Genomic DNA, 20,297 nt, shown 5'->3' on the forward strand with positions numbered 1-20,297 from the left:
AAAACAAAGCTAAAAACAAAAGTTTGCCACACACGGTGAGCACTAGTCTCACTAAAAGAGACGTCCTGCTCCAGGAACCTATGACACTACGAAAACCCTCTCTATACTGTTTGGGATCAACATCCCCTAAACTAACCCACTGCTGTTGCTCCCGAAGTCCCAGCCTCCCAGTGACTGTGAGTCAATGCGACGGTCCTGGCTGAGCACAGCCTCACAGGCACCGTCTTGCAGTTGAAGGGTTCCACTGTAGTTGTCCTGCAGAGTGGACGCTCTCCTCCTCGATGTAAACAAAGTGCCTCTCTGTGTAGCATGGTGGTGCAGTCACCTTGAGCTGAGGCGCAGCCTCCCCGGGCATGCCTTCCAGCCAATCTGGACATCCAGATCAATTGGTTGCCTAGAAATGCGTCTCCTGTTACGCATCCCAGCTGCACACATTCGCGCAAGAACAAGTGACAGGGTTCTCCCCGTCACAAATACCTTCACAGCTATTAATCACATAACAAATGTGGTCTTTTACTTATTTGTTTCTATTATTTCATCAAGGATGGGTAGTCTCCACCATTGAGATAACACTTTAGATGCCTGAGAAACACTGCATCACTCACTCTAAAGTTATGGTGTTTCCTAATCACCAAGCTGAATGCAATACCTGAGCAGAAGAAATTCAATATACCATTTAGACCACACAGGACTAAAAGGATTAAATTTGATTCAGGAAATGTTAAAGCTTAATGTTTGCCTAGCTCATGACGCAGTCCATTATGACCATTATGCTAATGAGGGAGGGAGGTGTGAATTATGATACAGCAACGGCCAAGAAAAGCAACAAGATTTATCCAAACATTGTCTACTTCCATTGTATAAATATTTTAGAGAAACCCATGAAGCTATAAACTTGAGATCTATTGCCTCAGTACTGTAGATGCAATTACTTTGGCCTCGGATTGAGTTTCTGGTTCTCAGTAGGTTACTGGGATTGTTTTAAGTAACACCTGCTATTTTTGCTTGACTACTAAAATCATTCAAAAACTAAAAAAATTCACAACATACCATAAGCTAAATCACCACACTCTGTCTTGCAAGGAGCTTGGGCAGGAGATGGGGACCAGGTCAGTGATCTATTTTGTTCATTCTTCACTGTGATCATCACAATATTTTGTCTTATCAAGAAAAAAAAGTGATTTAAAAATGTGTTTTGTTAAACGATATTCCCTGTCCATGTCAATTGTTCAAAGCACTAAACCCCCTATAAGTGACTGATGTTAATTTATTCAATAATAATAATAATAATTTATTTCTTAGCAGACGCCCTTATCCAGGGCGACTTACAAGATATCACATTATTTTTACATACAATTACCCATTTATACAGTTGGGTTTTTACTGGAGCAATCTAGGTAAAGTACCTTGCTCAAGGGTACAACAGCAGTGTCCCCCACCTGGGATTGAACCCATGACCCTCCGGTCAAGAGTCCAGAGCCCTAACCACTACTCCACACTGCTGCATTTCAATCAGAAATATCTAATGAAGCAAAAATATTAGATTGTAGTATTTCTGCCAGACTACAGCAGGAAGTCCTTTTTCCAAATGACAAACAGTGATGCTAAATGGTTACTCAATCTCTTCCATTTTCCTACCTTACCGTATAAGCAATATCAGCATTGTCACTGCTTCCCCATTGCTTGTGTTGAATATCTTTTGTTTCTTTTCACATAGGAGATGTATAGATTGTGTAGTTTTACAGGGATGGGATTATAAAACATCCCTATCAGGTACATTGAGGTGTACTCCTAAAAGTTATCAACCCTGCCCTTAAATCTATTTTTGTGTTTGTGTGACAAGTTGGTGTTAGACGGTACTTGTATTTACAAATAAGCTAACATAAACAAAATACAAAATAAAAAAATTGCGAGTTTGTCAGCTCTGACCACATGGAACCTGACCACATTACACACATGATTTTCCATTCCTCTTCAATTCGGTTGGGCCATCCATTGACATGTGTTAAGTTGTCCCAGTTGGAGGGGATGTAATGTATCTCGCTGGGATGTCACAGCCTGTTTTCATATACTTTAACAGGACGTAGAGTTTTTTTTAGAGTACAAAGCTATAGATCAAAGCACATCAAACTCTTAATTCCTGGTGTCTAGTCACTTTGGTGGTGAGATGGATCTGAGTGAAGCTGAACTATAGCACAGGAAGTTAATTGGCACACAAGCAGTAACATTTACTTCTATTGTCTTGGAAATAGCTGAATATTCAAATTCAAGCAAAGAAACAAGACATGACAATGACAGAAAAGAGAGATTTACAATACTAGCTTGAGACATGACAAGTACATGTTTATGTTTGCCATGTTAAAAACATGTTACAACTCCATCACGAGATGAAAATATCTCAGGGACTTTAAAATGACACACTGGGCAGCAGGAGTGAGGAATGCTCAGTTGTGCTGGAATGCCTGAAATGCGCTGGCACTGTTCTAGAGCCTCATCGTGTCCTTCAGCAGTGAACAGGATAATTAAACCTGTCTCCAATCAGCCATGGCAGCAGCAGCAGCCTGTCCTTGGCCATGTGTATTTACTGTCAACAGCTTGGCTGTGCCAATCCTGTGAAGGTTCTTCATACAAGACAGTTTGGGGGATCTACAGAGGTGAATGCCTGCCCTTGAAATCCACATCAAAAAGGGTCCATCTCCCTGCTTTACTGCTAAGGAAAAGACAGTGGCACACGTTTTACACTACAACAGTGTTAATGAGACCTGTCTGAATAAATATTAACACTCATTAGATTATGTTTCAGCAAATATTACAATAATTGATTCTATTCATATAGATGCATTTGTTGAGTCTTTTTATATTTTCTTTAAGTTGTTACTTAGGCGTAATATTGCAGAATGTAGCATGTTTTTGTATTCTTTTCAAGAAATGTGTGCAGTACTTACACTGCAGTACTTATAGCAGTGACAGGTATATGAATATTTATCGTAAATGTGATTTTCAGGTATTTGCCTATATTATTTATTGGACACACCGGAAAACAATGATATTTTTTTCTTTTTCCAAAATAAATGGCAAGATGTATTATTATTATTATTATTATTATTATTAATAATAATAAAAGAAAAAAAAAGATCAGTATAAAAAATGTAAGTATTTTGATGATGCTTAAACCTGTGACTATTATACTACAGAAAAAAAACACATTGCATACATCACCTATTTTATTTGTGAATTGCACACTGAAGAGTCACAGACAGAGCTATACTCAACCAAGGGTCAAGTAAAACGACACAAACAAAAGGTCAAAAAATGTTATCACTATATCTCCATTGTTCAGGGAAATGACAACAGGCCATATTTGGGAGCAGTTTTCTGGGAGGAAACCAACTGTATAGGTATAAAACTAGCAAGAAACAACTTAGTTGCATGAAGAAGCAGTTAATTGTTCAGAGTCGTTTCTTGCTTGTTTTACTTAACTGCCTTTATGACTTGGTACTATTAAGAGGAATTACTACCTTTTAAAAAGTCATTAACATACAAAGAATGTAGCTAAGAACTGGAGCAGGAATGAATCATCCCAAGTTAGGTATTGATTACAACACCCGATAGCCACCTGTGGCTGGTTCCACTAGTTGAATAACAGTTGCAGAAATTGCATAAACCTCCACCTCCTTGCACCTTTCTTCAGCACTCCCTCCTCCTCTTCTCATTCAGTTTCAGAGCACATTACAGTAACAGTGTTCTAAAAATAAACCTGCTGTAATGGCAGTTCATTTTTTTCTTCCTATTTTACTCCCCATGGAAGCAAATGAGGACAGGAAGGAAATTGTCAGCTCATTTATCAGCTTGGAGGCAGCGTGTTGCAAATTATCTGGGCCAATGCACCAAGGCCGTGGAAACAGTCACACAGATTCTTTCTTTTTTTTCCCCTAACTGGGAGGATGAGCCGAAAGCAGATCGCACCACTGTGACATTAATGCAGAACTGCATAGCAAGCTGTCGCAAACAGAAACAGGATTCATTAGAGGTCACTGGTCACTGTGTTGCAGCAACTGTTGAAGGCACCAACTGTTGAAGGCACCAGACACCTATACCTGTTAATCTTTGAGAGAATGTATTTAAAAAAAAAAAAAAAAAAAAACACTCAAGTCAAAGACCGTCACTTGCCTCTACTGTGTAATGCAGCACAGTTCTATCTTCTGAGGCCTATTTTTATTAGTTTATTTTTTGCCTTGGTCTTGGGATCAGAAAATGCTCACTGATCTTCAGTTCTCCTGAGCTGTTGTGGTGAATTGAAGTGCAGTGCTGGAGCGTAATTAGATACATGCGGGAGAATCTCTGGTTACAATTGCTTTACGTACATGCGATATGTACTCTTATTTATCTCTTAATGTTTTGCTAATAAATAAATTAATTAATAATTTTGGCATGTTTAGTAAATCACCAGCTTATTTTATCTTTGGGACACTGAGTACACCTTAAGAAAAATGATCACTGGGGCGTACTAGTAATCCCTCCCGATCAATACGTCACACTAACATTGTAGCATACATAGCACCTGGAACACCACTTAATGAATTGCTAGAAGCTTAGGCTGATACTCAAGGGAGGGATTATTGAATGATTGCTCTCTCATTAGGATTATTGAATAATTGCTCTCATCTAGGCATTGCCATTGCAATCCTACCCTCCGCCTCCATGCAGGCAGTCCCCTTAAGGGGGAGGGATGGGCGTGGCTTCATCACTGTCCACCCTGCTGACCTGGCATCGCCAGATCAGTTCCTCTTCCGGAGGGCGTGGCCTCTTCTTCTCCCCTTAACAGGCGGGACCAGCGGCCAAACAGTCCATAGTCACTACTTTAACCATACCATTCAAGCAGTCATGATCCCGACACTGAATAATGAAACGTTCTCATTCTAAACTATGCTGTACAGACTGTTGATATACATCACAGTCATTTACATTTTAGTCATCCTGAGAGCTGTATTTTGAATTTATAGCCGTGGAGGGGGGTGTATGTTGGTCAGCTGTGTAATTGCTTTGCATTAACTGAAAGAATCAGCCTCCAGAGCTGTTCATCCTTCACCTCTCAAGAGCAATACATTCAAGGTGGAAAAAGAAAAGTTGTAAAAAAAATAAAAAAATTAAATCTTTAGTTTCAAGTAATGGGGACCGATACAGATCCTCATCATTACTTTATACACATTGGCATGCCACAACAGAGTCTAGAGAACATGTCAGGCAATACACGATCCATTCTGAAGTAGTTTAGATCTGCAAATAAATACAAAAATGAAAAGAAATGTATCCTCGTGAATACTGCCGCATATTACAAATTTAAATTAAATTTAACCAAAATGACATCCCTTAAGACAGCATCTTATTATAGCTCTTGTCAGACGCACGCCAATTCAATGTTACCTTGGAGATTACAAGAAGATTAAGCGCAGAGCAGGTAATATTTGCAGCAGATAAATTGCAATAGGCAGTTCTACAGAAAGAAAATCCCAAAGATATTGCCCTGTATTGTCAGTTATATGTAGATTAATGAACAGACGTGTTCCCATTTTTTCTATATAAAAATCTACCAAGAATTAAGCCTTTATTTTAAAGAAATGGGTGAATATCGTGCCAATTAATCTGAAAGTAAATTAAATTGGGGGAAACCTGCTCCTTTTTGATGTGATGCTAATAACTGTCTAAGTGACAATTTAAAGCTGGTGAAGTACTACACAGCAGACATTATTTAAATACATATCAACTGAATGTAGATTCAATGATTTTTGTGGGTATAAAATCAGCAGTCCAAATGCCTTCAGCACTGTATGCAAAACAAAAACTGTAAAAACTGAAGGAACGCACATAAGCTCCAGTATTTTAACGTACCTACTAAATGTATACAGTTAGACACTGTGTGAGCATAGAAGTTTCCATTTACAAAAAATGTGACAATGTACACTTGGTAAATGAGACCTGGATATGGAAAACCATAACATACTAGGTAAGATGTCACAATCATGAAAACAAATGGTGTCATGAAATTGCAGATGAAAAAAATAAAAAAAATCGACCTTGGTTATAGAGCTGCTCAGGCTATTCATCTTGGAAATCTTCTATATTTGACTTCAGCTTTTATATTGCACTGCTCCAGACAGCGAGGCTGTTCTTTTCCAATGTAATTCAAAAAAAGAAAACACCACCTGAGCCAGCATGTACAGTAATAGAGATGACAATAAACCCCAGGACACACGCAAAGCAAACAAAAGATAAAAACATAATCGCGTACAACATGTACAGCCAGTCAGAAACAAGAAGAGAGAGCCGTGAAAGCACCTTCAGCACTCTGTGTAAAAGCTGAGATTGGATTCAGCTTTATGCAACAAATAAAAAAGCCAGATCCAATAGCCACTGTGTTCCCAGCAACAGCAATCTTTTTCTTCTGAAAACACACATCGTGCTGCAGTAAATTCAGCAGGCTTTTTTGATTAGATTGATGACATTTTACTACTCTTGCTGAAAAGTCACTATGTCGAATGTTGCCAAAAGGCTGCTGTTTTTCTTATTACTACGAGTTTGATTAGCCACAGTGTACAGGTAACAAACTCAGGTTTGTCCTATTAAATCTCACAGTAAAACCCGCAATTGATCCATTTGCTGTGCAATGCAAGTCTTATTTCCATCCCTGCTGCACAGTTTTTGTTTTAACTAGATCATACAAAAATTCAACTGTGTTAAAATTGACTTGTGTTGTGGTCTTGTGTAGAAATACTAAAAGAAATTAAGTCAATGACAAACATTTCGACCAGAAGTCTTTTTCAATGTATTCAATTCTATTTGACGTGTTTGCCACTGAATTCCCGTTGAGACGTTTGTTATTTAATTTAAGTCTCTTGTAGTATTTCTAAATTCAGCACAACTGTGTATTTAATAGTTATGTGTGTCGTCTGATATACACAAAATATTGCTCTCCTATTCAAAGCCTCATATCATGTGGTCTGTTGTGTGCGCTAGACAGCATTGAAGTACATTGAGAACATAGCCTGGAATGCTAATCCTATCTCAGCCCCATTGATCCTGCTTCACCAGGGATGCTTTTGGTCTTGCAGGTTCACCTATAATGCAAGACCAGTGACCATTTCTACAACTCCCAGGTTACTGGTTTCTAAAATAGGGCCAGAGAGAAAAGGGTTAAACGATCAACAGAACCTTCAGGGAAATCGGAGAGAAATCTATAGCAATATCCATGCTCAATGAGTTAACAGTAGAATGATGCTTTCACTGGTTGCTGAGAATGCCTTGTAAATTGCTGTGATGGAAGATATGTTAGGACCTGAGCGAGTTATTTTTAGCTTGTAAGCAAGGCGTCCTTGCCTCCTGCAGCTGGTGTTAATATGTATCTTACTTTACAAGACAGAGCCCGAAATGACTTTCTGTCGTGATCCTCCTGTTAGAGCACAGACACAGTCACTTTCTAATGACAATGTATTCAGTGTTTTTATGCTGTGCCCAAAAAAAGAACCGAGAAAGAAAATGCCATTCATCTCATTCAAACCTTTTTTTTAAACATTACCCAGAAAAACTTTGAAAGCTGTCTGTTCATCCGGCTTACATTATGCCCAAATTTGAACAGAAGCTATGACAAACATGCTTTATTAACCACATAAGATGCTTCAGAAATTATGTAAAGGGAATCCATCACTGTAAATACTCATATGAAAAATATTTTTTAAATCCTCTTCAACAACACAAAAGCCACCCCCAGGTTTAGGAAGTGTACTGACTTGACATAAAATGAAGCCCTGACCCTTGAGCCTCTAAGAAAGAGTGTGTTTCCTTGGATTGTAGTTGAGAAGGAACACACACAATTTTTATTTATTTATTTATTTATTTTAAGGGGAAAAAGTGCCTGTTAGAAAATGTGAGTTTGTAGGCCAAAGACAAAAAAAAATCACAGTAGAACTAAATGAGAAAGATCCTAAGTGCATTTATCATCAGCATGATCAGTTGTATTAGACAGCTGGTTGTGGTTTCTCCAACCTCGTCTGCACTTCTTTAATAACACTGTGTAACAAAATTTTTTTTTTTTTTTGGTTCCTGGGTAGTAAGTGTTATTTCCTAATTGCTTATGCCTCAAAAGTATAGAAAATGGCTATTATTCCCCACAAACTTTGCTTTTGTGACCAGGACAGTGATATTTTGAAATTTACCTATTTTCCAGAACATTCCAGATAGATTCAGTGCTTAGTAAACTTGGAGTAACTTCTAGAACTTTCTAGAACTTTCCAGTAATATAAATAGTAGTATAACTACAGGGGCCTTAAGCCCACCAGTTCAGTTTAGTCCCAGCTGCCTAAGTGGATACATATCTGCATTTTTCTGAGATGGCATCAAGGTCATAGGAGACTTCAAAATGGTGGCATTCCTGACGGGTCTCCAAGGTGGTTTTACCAAGTTTCCCTGCTATCTTTGCCTTTGGGACAGCAGGGACACCAAGGCGCACTACCACAGGCGGGACTGGCCACAGCGGACCGAGTTCTCTGTGGGGAGGAACAACGTCAAGTGGGAGCCACTGGTGGACCCCCGGAAGGTGCTGATGCCACCTCTGCACATCAAATTGGGCCTTATGAAACAATTTGTCAGAGCTCTAGATAAGGAGTCGGCAGCCTTCAAGTACCTTCAAGACTTCTTCCCTAAGCTGTCTGAGGCAAAGGTCAAAGCCGGTGTCTTCGTCGGACCACAGATAAAGAAGATCCTGGAGTGCAATGAATTCCCCAAGAAGCTCACTAGTAAGGAGAAAGCGGCTTGGAACAGCTTTGTCGCAGTGGTTTGGGGCTTCCTGGGCAATCACAAGGCCGAAAACTATGTGGAGCTGGTTGAGACTCTGGTGAAGAACTACGGCACAATGGGCTGTAGGATGTCCCTCAAAGTCCATATCCTTGATGCTCATCTTGATAAATTCAAGGAGAACATGGGAGTGTACTCGGAGGAGCAAGGCGAGCGCTTCCACCAGGATATACTGGACTTTGAACGCCGCTACCAAGGACAGTATAACGAGAACATGATGGGAGACTACATTTGGGGGCTGATTCGTGAAAGTGATTTACAGTATAATCGTAAATCTTGAAAAACTACTCACTTCTAAATCTTTTGTAGTCATTTTTGTATTACTTTAGTATAAATACATGTTAATTTGGATTCATATGTTGTTTTTTTCTGACTTTATGTGAACGAAAAGACACAAATTCGCCCGTTTTCTCATTGGAAATAGGTAAATTTCAAAATATCACTGTCCTGGTCACAAAAGCAAAGTTTGTGGGGAATAATAGCAATTTTCTATACTTTTGAGGCATAAGCAATTAGGAAATAACACTTACTACCCAGGAACAAAAATTGTGTTACATAGTGTAATGTGTCAAATGGCTTTTGTCTTATGTGGTGATTTTCGTTCATCATTTTATCGATACCTATTTTTTTCACTAAAGTTAAAGTAACTGAATAGTCAGTGCTTGAGCAGTTCCAATGAGACAGTTCAGCTTCTGAACACCTTAGCAATTCTGTCAGGACGCCACATTAATGTAACCCAATGCCTATGTCAGGGTCTGAGTGAAAGGTACTTACCGCTGAGAGACAGCTTCTCTGTTCTCTGATGACAGCACAGCAGCCCAGGAAGCCTGTTATCATTACCAGACCTCCAGCAAAGATGAGAATGTAGGCTGAAACAGCGAATGTGCTGGATGCCAACAGACTCAGATAGTCACTTTTGTCAATCAGTGTCCATATCCCTACAGCCATGACTGCAGCGCCGCCGACCTGAAACAAACACGGGAGGGGTTCATAGTTTACATATGACCTGTTTAAACCTTATACAAGTTGTTAAAATATGCTTGTCAAATACAGCAGTTTGTCTCAGTGTTTATACAGTAGGAGAATGTGTACAAGCCACTGACTCATTGTGTGACCCTGAACAAGTTACTGATATTGATACCTGATATTTCCATACTGGTATTCAACAAGATATTTTTTCACCTTTTTACTTATTTCTAAGTCTAAGGAATTCATTACAACAACAAAAAAATGCAATTTGCACAATTTATGAAAGTAAAAACAGAAATGCTAAATTTAAGAAATACAAAGTTTGCCTAAGTTATCTATCTGTTACTTGTAGAAATACCAATAGTTCAATTTTTCAGTGCAAAGATGTTGACAAATCTGCCCTACATTGTCTAGTGGAATAGCATTCACACAGCTGGGATAGTTGTGGCAATACCAAAGTTTGCCCATAAAATGTGGTCTTGTATAGAGAGTTGCATTCATTTAATCATTGTCCGGTTTTGAACAGTTTGTCTATTCCAGTAGAGTAAGGTTTGGCTACAGTGTTACCTCTTTATGTTCCAGACAAGAACAACACATACAAAGAACAAAATATAAAACCCCAGCATCACACTACCTGGAAACCTTTCTCACAATGGCCAAACATCCCTGTGACAGGGAGACCATGTCGCTGGTTCTTGGGTGCATGTATGCCTTTAATGAAGCAGCTGGGATGTGCAATAGGAGACGCGTTGCTAGGGAAGTAATTGAGCAGACAGACTCGCCCAGTGCTGAGCTGATCGGGAGGTGTGGATTGGCTGGAGGGCGTGCCCGGGTAAGCTGCATGGAGCTCAAAAAACATCTGTGCTACAGCGCGAGGCTACTGCACAGCCATAGCCATATAGATGCACGCGGAGCAAAAGAATGCTGCATTTTGTTTCATGTGTTGCAGACTTGTATCAACCCGGGTGCTGAAGCTATGGAGCCAGCACTAACCCCGGAAGCATCTACCCCTGCACACAACCACAAAGTTATGCAAGAATGTCCCTTACTTTTCAGTTCAGGTTTTTGAATTAGACATTAGCCACAGCCATCTTGAATCCATATGTTTTTTTATCATGCTATACTCTGATTAGTCACCACTATATACTATACCATCAACTACACCGTGTTCTCAACTACAATACCAGGGCACTTATATATTACAGAAACAACTCAACAAAGCTCTACATCTCTACTGCTAGCTAAGCACAGGCTAAAATAAACACAGTTTTGGTAAGTTTGCTATTGATGAAGTGACTTTGAGAACCCTTCTTTAAATAAACTTTGCAACTAGGGCCCCCCAAAAAATGTAATCTATAAAGTTTGACAATACACTCGTGAAATATGCACCATATTGTGTTACTGTACCCATTAATCTTTAAAGCAGTGTTATTTATAACACACTTTTAGGTCATACTGTGTAAAACTAGACAAATTGCTATTGTCTACCACTTCTCTCCACAGTAGCTGTGCGAATAGGTTTGGTTTCCGTAGCTGTGGCATATGGATATACAGTATTTAACTACAGAATGCTGGCATATGCCATTGCTGTAGCATTTTGTTTATTTTTTATTTTTTTAAACCCATACCTAAAGTACTATATATACACTATGGAGTGGGCATTCCTGCTACTTAATTATTGCCAGAGGATATTAAAGCTATGAACAGAAAATGTTTCTCTAGATTTTTGTACAGGACGATATTAGGCTGCATCAACTAAGTCACCTTTGCAGTGAGAGTATCAAGATTCTAAAGCTTGGAAGGCATCTACAGGAAAATGACAGCTTTACTCAAAATCATATTACCTGAGATACTGTGCAGCAAAAGCAAGACCACCAAGTAAGGTCAAGTCCTCTATAACAGGGGTTACCAAACTGGGGTCCAGGCACCCCTGGGGGGCCGCAAAATGGTTTCAGGGGGGCTGTTGCACATTCTAAAAATCCTCTCGCAAATGACAGACAAGCGTTTATCAAACGTCCGAGAAATGACTGTATATCATGGTAATATTATTACTCGGACACCACGATATACAGCACTAATCGGGATACTGATAATCAGGATGTCTGCTTAAATGGGATACAACTCTGGGAGACGGTTCTTCCCAGTGTTATGTCATTTAATTGGGACACAGTATTTTCAAATGATGAACGGAGATTGCTTTTCAGTGCAAGACAGGTTCGCGTAGCACACTGCAGTGAGTATGGGATTACACTGTGACCTGCGTAAATTGCGTAAACCACGCTGAACCCCTGAAGGAGTTTGAGTCCCCTGTGGTTTCTGAGTCTGCTGTTTTAAAGAAAGTTGGCGTGTCAACATTGCAGGTGTCTCACCTTGTGAATGTGATTTCAGTCTTTACTTCATATAGAAATAATAATAAAAAATGTTTGTTTTGTTTATTAAAAAAAAAAAAAAGGGTGACTACGGTTGTGTCGTTTAACTGGGACACCCGCTTATTCGGAATATATCTCCTGAGGCGTCCCAATAAAGCAGCACCGAGTCGACTGTACTGTGTTTTTTTATTAATAAAAAACAAAGGCACAATCACAGCATACATATTGAAAGAAAAGCTGGTGGCTCACGGTACTGATTAATTTCTTCACGATCTGACCTACAACTGGCTCCCGAAAACCCACTCAAACATGAATCTGTTTGCTGTATTTTCCTTATATATAATAACGTTAATGTGGTAGGGATCAACAAATCAAGGAGACTGGTGGGGTTAATATGGGAAGTGCATCTGTATTTAGTTCTGCCACTGTTCAGATAATTAAAAAGTGACCCTGGGGATATTTCAAATGCACACATTAACAGAACTCCATGTACTGTAATACAAAAAGAGAGATTCAGGAGTAAAAATGTGTTATTAAATCAAGCACGACAGATAAGCAGCAATGCAATATAAAAACAGCGTGTCACACAGTACTAAGCACCAGCTTTCTTTTCTTAATTAGCCCTTCTGGGTAATGTTGAGGTGGTTATTGTTTTTAATGATATATTTCTTTCGGCAAGCAATGATTACACACCAATAATCACGACACTACATACTTAAACCGTGAGCGTATTGAATTATACAGGGTATTATTGAGAAAAAAAACACTGCTAGCCATTTACTAACAGCATGTGATAGAGTAAGTCTTGATCTCAGCACCCCCTACCTGCCATTCAGTCCTGAGCCTGCTGAATTGTCTGTTGGTTTTGTGATGTGGACTAATGTCAACTGGGAAAAAGACTGAGACCACCAATACGTGTCCATTTTAGGACCTCCTCAGTCGTCACCCCTCCTCGAGTCAGTCCTCCTTTTTCTTCCCCCCAGGGAGAGTGAGGGGCTGGACGGAGTAGTCTGAATCACCCAATCAAACAAGAGCAAAAAAAACTTTCGGTGCTTCCATTGGATGAAACAGATGTCAGTGTAGCTGCTGATTGGTGCATGCGTTTTTACCTTTCTTCAGCATTTAATGTGTACACTAAGCGTTTTAAAAAATATTTTTAAAAAGTTACGATGTGCAATTTCATTATTTGAATTTGTTTGGATTTAAATTGTAAGGCAGATCTCAGCATATGGCATCAGACCTAACTGTTTTTTGTGTAACAGAAAACAATCATTTTCTGAAGTATTAGAAAGTAGACATTTATGTCTGTGAAGAAAAAGCAAGCTTCTCCCATGTACCCCATAGTACATGTGTAATTTAGATTGTTTTCTGTTATATTTTTTTTTTTTTTTTTTTTTTTTTAAAGAATTCATAATACAAAAACACAATACGAAGACATGATTTTTTTATTATAGAAAAAATGCAAACTTAAGGTTTGCCATTCCGTGTTCTCAGTCCCTACACAAACACGCACTTTAAATCAAAAAATGATTAATGACGGGGTTATCGATCAGTTTAGTTTTTTATAGCACTTTTCACATAAGATCTCAAAGCGCTTCACATAACAAAATTAAATTAGAAAATACATCAAAACTGTTTAAAAAACAAACAAAAAAAACAGTTATGTCTGATGCCATATGTGGAGAAGATTTGCCTTACAATTTAAAAATCGAAACAAATTAAAATAATGGAAATTGCACATCGTAACTTTTAAAGTATTTTTAAAACGCTTACAGTATACATATTAAATGCTGAAGAAAGGTAAAAACGCATGCACCAATCAGCAGCTACACTGACATCTGTTTCATCCAAGAGAAGCACAGAAGGTTTTTTTGCTCTTGTTTGATTGGCCGATTCAGACAACTCTATCCAACCCTTCACTCCCTGGGGGGAAAAAAACACACACACACACTCTGAGGACTGACTCAGGGAGGGGTGAGGACTGATTTGGAGGGGCCACAATTGAGGAGGAGTGAGGATTGACTTGAGGAGGGGCGACGACGACTGACTCGAAGAGGGGTGTCGACGGACTCGAGCAGGGGTGATGACTGAGGATGTCCTAAACTCACCAAACTCATTCACTTATAATTTAAGCCAGATTCAAACTCAGGCCATTGCAGGTGTAAGACTGAAGTGATTAGCTTGACTTTCTCAAAGACATGGGCCTCATTCACTAAAGATTTTCCACACAGTTCTGCATTACTTTCATATTTCCAGGCCAACTAGGCTAAGCATTGGTTAAACATTGTCTTATTTTGCAAGTAATATCAACAAAACAACCTACTACAGTATATGCAATACATTTTAAACACATATCTAAAGACACATGTTGTTAGCAGTAACAAGATGCAGTATTCACTCCTGGTTTCACAAAGGACTGAATCAAACAAAAGTTGATCACGCTGTAACTGCAGTGCAATATCACATAAGGGCCAAAAGTTGGTATCAAGCAAGTATTGGAAGCAGGGCTTAAATAATAACTTTACACTCTGTAGCCCAGTGCTTTAGAGTTATTCAAACAGAATGTATAAATTAGCATTTAGAGATACGGGTAGCACCTTCATCAGACAGGCTGGGATAGGAAACCAGTTGGAGTTACAAGCAACACATTCTCAGGAGGGAGAAAAAAAAAAGTGATACATATATGCTTTTCATTTTCACTACAGCTTTGCACTTCATATCAGACTATTATTTTATAGTGCAGAGTTTCTTTAAGCACACAGTTATGTTAATCCATGCCCTGTTTATACAGCAGCCAGTTTGAAAATATGAATTTTGCAGGACTGTACTTTATATCTCTTAAATCGCGTGATAAGCGCTCAGAAAGTTAAAGATTAAAAAGTCACATGCAATTTAAAACGTCTATTGGAGGCCAGGAGCGTATAATTAACTACAAATTTGGTGTAGATTGAAGCAAAATCGAGGCAGTTATGTTCACCATGTAGAATGTGACAGACAGACATGGGATCAGTTAAAGAATTCAATGAAATGCATAATCTAAATGTTAGTAATACTAAACATGTCATACTAGACACTACTGTACTACAGATCCCCATTTCTATCCATGTGACAAACAGAAAAGTAACAGATCACCAACTGTGAAGAGTAAAGCAAGATCTGAAACCAAGCAGACAATTTGTTGTAATCCCAAAGAGGACGATCACTTAGAATTCAGGACCAGTAATAACACTTGGGGTCTATGGATGTATTCTCTTTCACACTCACCTGTTAGTCTTTTATCATGTTGCCATTGTCTTGGGCCTTCTCAAGAACGAAAATCTCACGGTGACATTCTCAGATGATATGAATGGCACGGTTGAGGCAGGGCTGAGGCCCTGCACTGGTTTACAGTAGGATTTGTATTTTGTTTTGTTTTTTTTCGCTGTGTTTTAGTTTGCATGTTGACAGGGAATGGTAACATTTTTGTTGCCATGTAAAATCAAAGCAGTTACCGAATTTACCTTGTAGAGTGCGACAGACAAGACACAATCATTGCATAAAGGTCCCTGTTTTTTCAAAGAGGACGCTAAAAAACACACACATCAAACTTGTTTAATAATTGCACTATAAAATGAACTGGTTGCCAGGAACCATAATTTAACAAAAAAATGTATCATCATCATTATAATAAAGTACAGGATAGAAGAAATATAACTGATGATGAGTGAGTAGCATTTAAGTTTAATGATTATTTTTTGTTACATGTTGCACTACTAAAGTGAAACCCGATAGTAAGTATATACACTATTTAGTCTAATGTATTGTAAAAGCAAATGTGAGCTGAGTGATGATAGCTAGATACTCCATATACAGTGTATATGTTAGGTTTCCTGTGTGCTGAAATCAGTGATCATCACATTAGCCTGCCTCATGCATGGCTGGAGGGTCCGTTTTACAAATCATCCATAACCATATACCAGTCAATGGTAGAATATTTAGTAATACAAAACTACATTTAAGACATTGAGAAAGGCTTTCGGCCTAAATGTATTTTAATATTATTACAGATTATGATACCGGAGCACACAATTCTCAATAAAGTAAATGATCCCACTGCACTGAAAGCTCTTTCAAGTGCATTGGGGAACTAGACATACTGCCTTATTTTACAGTTGTCATTGTTACAATTAAAATAGGCAGCACAGTGGCTTAATTCAGTAGACTTTGCAGTAGACTTTACAGCCCCTTAGACCTCAGGAGACCAGTATTTGGAACTGGCTCAGGTCATAAATTAGTTTTGTGGTCTCAGATTAGTCCCCAGTGGAAATTTGTCCACATAAAACATCTAGGTAATTTGTGAGGTGCAATAGCAGGGCCATAGTTCACTCGCCTTTCTTTATTGAATTCATAAGCACTTCATTTAAACAATATGTTTTAGAAAAGGAATAAATAAAAACTTACCCAGAAGAGGAAGTTGAATATAAAGAGAAGGTACTTCAAGCAGACAGCCACCCAGTCATCGTGGTCATCTTTATACAATTGTGACATGTTTTCTCCTAAAAAGGAAAAAAATAAATAAATAAATAAAACCATTATAGGGAAAAAGATTGTAGCAGTGAGGCAACATTGAGTATCTCAAATATAGGTAAAAAATAGATCTAAAATTGATTTATCAAAACATTTAAAATAAACAAAGAAACAGGATTATTGTTAAGAAAAAAAACAGAAGTGTGAAATAGATACAGATGGGCAGACATTCCTGATTCATGCAAAAAAAAAAAAATAGTTTCATCACGATTATTGGATAACGCACAGGATGGTTTCTCTAGATAGTTGTACAAAATGTGTCTCAAGTGTGACCACTTAGTTCTTTAAACAACTAGAACATAGCATATGGAAAAAGACCCATTTTTTCAGTAACTTGCAATTACTTTAAAAAGTCTTTAAAATGTCAAGATATATTTAGTTTGATACATTTTATAATGTTCTTTTGTGGTGTAAAAGTGGGTCAAAATCTAATTAACTTAAAAACGTGTCTGGATTTAATCCTCCTATTACTGTAGTGACCTATGTTTCTCCTACACAATTAACATTTACACCAATATGAAACTGGCCTATTCTCAGATGTTTCCCCATTACAGTATCAAACACAGAATGACTGTACAAAATAAATGATTTTTGACGTAGACAGCTCTTATCTTCAGCTCTAGTTTTTCTGAATAAGGCTCCAACCTGGCAAGTTAACGCAGACAAGCTTTTTAAATCATTTTATCATTTGCTGCTTTGTAACTGAGGCACAGTGGTGATGACCTGAACAGCAGACTGTCTGGGAATACAGTTGTAGACCTATGTCTGATTCGGTTTAAAACTGTAGTTCTTTGACATATTCAAAAGTCAATCCTCTATTTTAAGAGTGTCAATTCAGACAAAGAACAGCACAATGCACGTGGGTCCTAATGTTTGATTTTACAGTAATACACGTGGTGTCTTTTTTTTCAGTAGAGTGACATAATAAAGTTTCATGGAACTGAGGTGACTGGGTCCTAATGTACAGTACTGCTGGGGCAAATATTTGAATATTCGAACACTGCTTGAAATGTATTAGTTCATATAGCAATTTATCAGAAGGATACTGTTTTGCTTATTTCTTTAACAGGTAACTCCTCTTATTCTTTTTAATGTAATTTAGTATGAATTGAGTCTGTACTTTTTTCATCTAACTTAAAATACCAGAATATTCATACCAAATTTGGAAAGAATAGTTGAACATGAAAAAAAATAAATAAACACAAACGTGTTGTCCCAGAACTAATAAAAAGGCTTGTACAGTACTTAACGAGGCAGTCTAGTGTAGACCGTTTTCTCTTACCACAATGTTGCTCCCGTTTTTTCTATTTTGGTACACCCATCGCGCGTTCAGTTATTTGTATAAATGTATTTACAGCCCAATAAGTTCTTGCCCACAGCTATGAGTAAGAGACTACCTGCCCAACAACAGTCAGAACTACACTGAATCTATAACAAGAATAGGCAAGCATGTATTTGGATATTTTAATTAATGTTAAACAACCCCACTGAGACTCACCCGTTAATCATATAGCCTGATCACATGACTTCGGCTGGATTCTGATAAGTCAACCAATGTGGTTTAATACCAACTTCTAGCACAGTTTCATGTGGAAGGCCCTTTTAAACAATTCAGTTCTTGAGTGATTTCTATGATTCATTGAGAAGTACACCACCATCCCCCGTGCAACAAGAAAAGCAATAAACGGGAAATGTTTCTTTTTTTTTTGCATAATCACACTTAAGATCGACCCACTGCTTTTTAAATTGTAGTGGTACTGTCAGCTTCTACGATATATGAGCTTATTCCCTGGGGTGACGCCACATTTGAACAATAACAGTGAATGCACTACAATGCCTATGTTTATACTTAACTGAAGGACATCATTTGGTTTTGCTATAAACTTGATTTGAGACACAGCTTAGTTTATTAGCAGGCTATACACTTAAAAACATATTCAAGCTGACCAAAATGTTAATTCTGTGAAGCTGTGGTACTGGCCCTTGTTCACTATATATTGTGGTTTCCTGAATAGTCAGCTTCTCAGTTACATGCAAAGAATTTTAATCAGCAAGTGCAAAGATGGCATGGCCGTACAAAAATGTATTCCCTATCGGTGCACAGTGTCTACGTGGGATATTTGTTGTTAACCCAGCGAATAGGGTTTCTGCAACGGGATATCAGTCTTTGGCACTGCAGGTAAAATCATAAACCAATAAAAATGAGTTTGATATTGCACAGCTAAACTTTTGCAACCGTGTTATGTGTAAACTTTACATAACAAAACATGTCATTTACCGTAGAATACAACACATTCTTGACCATTCACTTTTACTGTGCCCAGGTACTGCACAGGAAGCAGTACCGTACTATTCACTCTATTTAGACGGTCTGTTAGTGTTTTGTTTTTTATCCTACGGGATGCAGTGTAGCCAGATTCGTGTCTTTATAATGCAATCTGTTCGTATCACTAAAAATACGCACAAGCATTTACAGTACAGCCTACGCTAACTCAGCAAGCAATAATCCCTGACGAGAATATGCATGGTTTATTTTCCTGCAACAACAACACAGCTGTATTAATTATTTCCCCTTGCTGAGGCAGTATTCTCTGGAATGGACTGCAGCTCCACCATTGTGTACAAGAAAACACACGCCAACGCATCAGCACCGGCTTTTATTTTTCAGAATTACTTTTAAAACAGATTTTAAAAAATAAAAAAGCAAGACAAATGCCAAACTCTTCATCCGACAAAAGTTCCAACATTGCTCCGTTAAAGACAGACCTCTCGCAAACGTTAAACAAGTTTTTACAGTAAACGACTTGTCAAGGGGGATAAACTAGTAGTTTATCGCATCAGTGGCTACACACTGCACCTTGCGTCCAATTCAACACTGTCCTTCAGGTTTTGCAAAAATAAACCCCCTATGGTTTCAGCTCATGACATATGCATGTTTTACACTACTCACCAGAATACAGCGTGTGTTTATTTGAAATAGTTTGTGAATGATGATGGCTGTGCACTTGGTTTATCCCGTTATGTCTGTTACACTCGATCCCAGCTTGTTGCTTCACTGGCTCCGAGTGAAGAGATTGCGGTCACTGCGAGGTCAAAAGGAAATAGACCAATCCCTCCTCTGAGCCTGTAGTTCTGAGCTGTCAAGTCACCCCAAGCACCCCAAAATCCAATCATATCAAATCCCATTAGATAGTATACAATGTCATACTAACCTTACGAAAAAAAGGTAATTTTGTACCTTTTGCACTGATCGATTAAAAGTTGTCTGTGTCTTTTCAGTCAGTAGTTTAGTAGAGCATAGTGACTTGATTCATGGAAAAGATTGCAAAACATAATTTAAAAAATGTTGACAGCATGATAAAACTAAATCTGTTAAATAATTTCCCCCTTACAATATCTCATCTGAATACTGCAATCTTTATTACTGGTTGTCATTTTAATAATAATAAAACGATTATTCTTGTTATTATTGCTGTTACTATTTTTATAATCCATGAGGGAAATGTCAGCAATGACCAGTACTGGTGTATACTGGTTAGAGCAATT

General features: G+C 38.2%; 1 protein-coding gene across 4 annotated transcripts in view; it reads right to left on the minus strand.

Annotated features, from left to right (window-relative positions):
- LOC117414694 (tetraspanin-11-like) overlaps nt 1–19,857 on the minus strand; it is a 48,940-nt gene extending 29,083 nt beyond the window's left edge. Inside the window, exons 1-3 of one of the 4 annotated variants that reach the window (XM_059027558.1) lie at nt 19,702–19,857; nt 16,626–16,720; nt 9,622–9,813 (exon numbers count right to left, since the gene is read on the minus strand). In XM_059027558.1, coding sequence (XP_058883541.1) covers nt 9,622–9,813; nt 16,626–16,712 — 279 coding nt within the window. In that variant the 5' untranslated portion in view covers nt 16,713–16,720; nt 19,702–19,857. The remainder of the gene's footprint in view (nt 1–9,621; nt 9,814–16,625; nt 16,721–19,701) is intronic. The other 3 variants (XM_034024458.3, XM_034024459.3, XM_034024460.3) reach the window with 3 other exon arrangements.
- Nucleotides 19,858–20,297: the final 440 nt, after the last annotated feature.

Source organism: Acipenser ruthenus, chromosome 7 (genome assembly GCF_902713425.1).
Source record: "Acipenser ruthenus chromosome 7, fAciRut3.2 maternal haplotype, whole genome shotgun sequence".
Lineage (NCBI taxonomy): Eukaryota > Metazoa > Chordata > Actinopteri > Acipenseriformes > Acipenseridae > Acipenser > Acipenser ruthenus.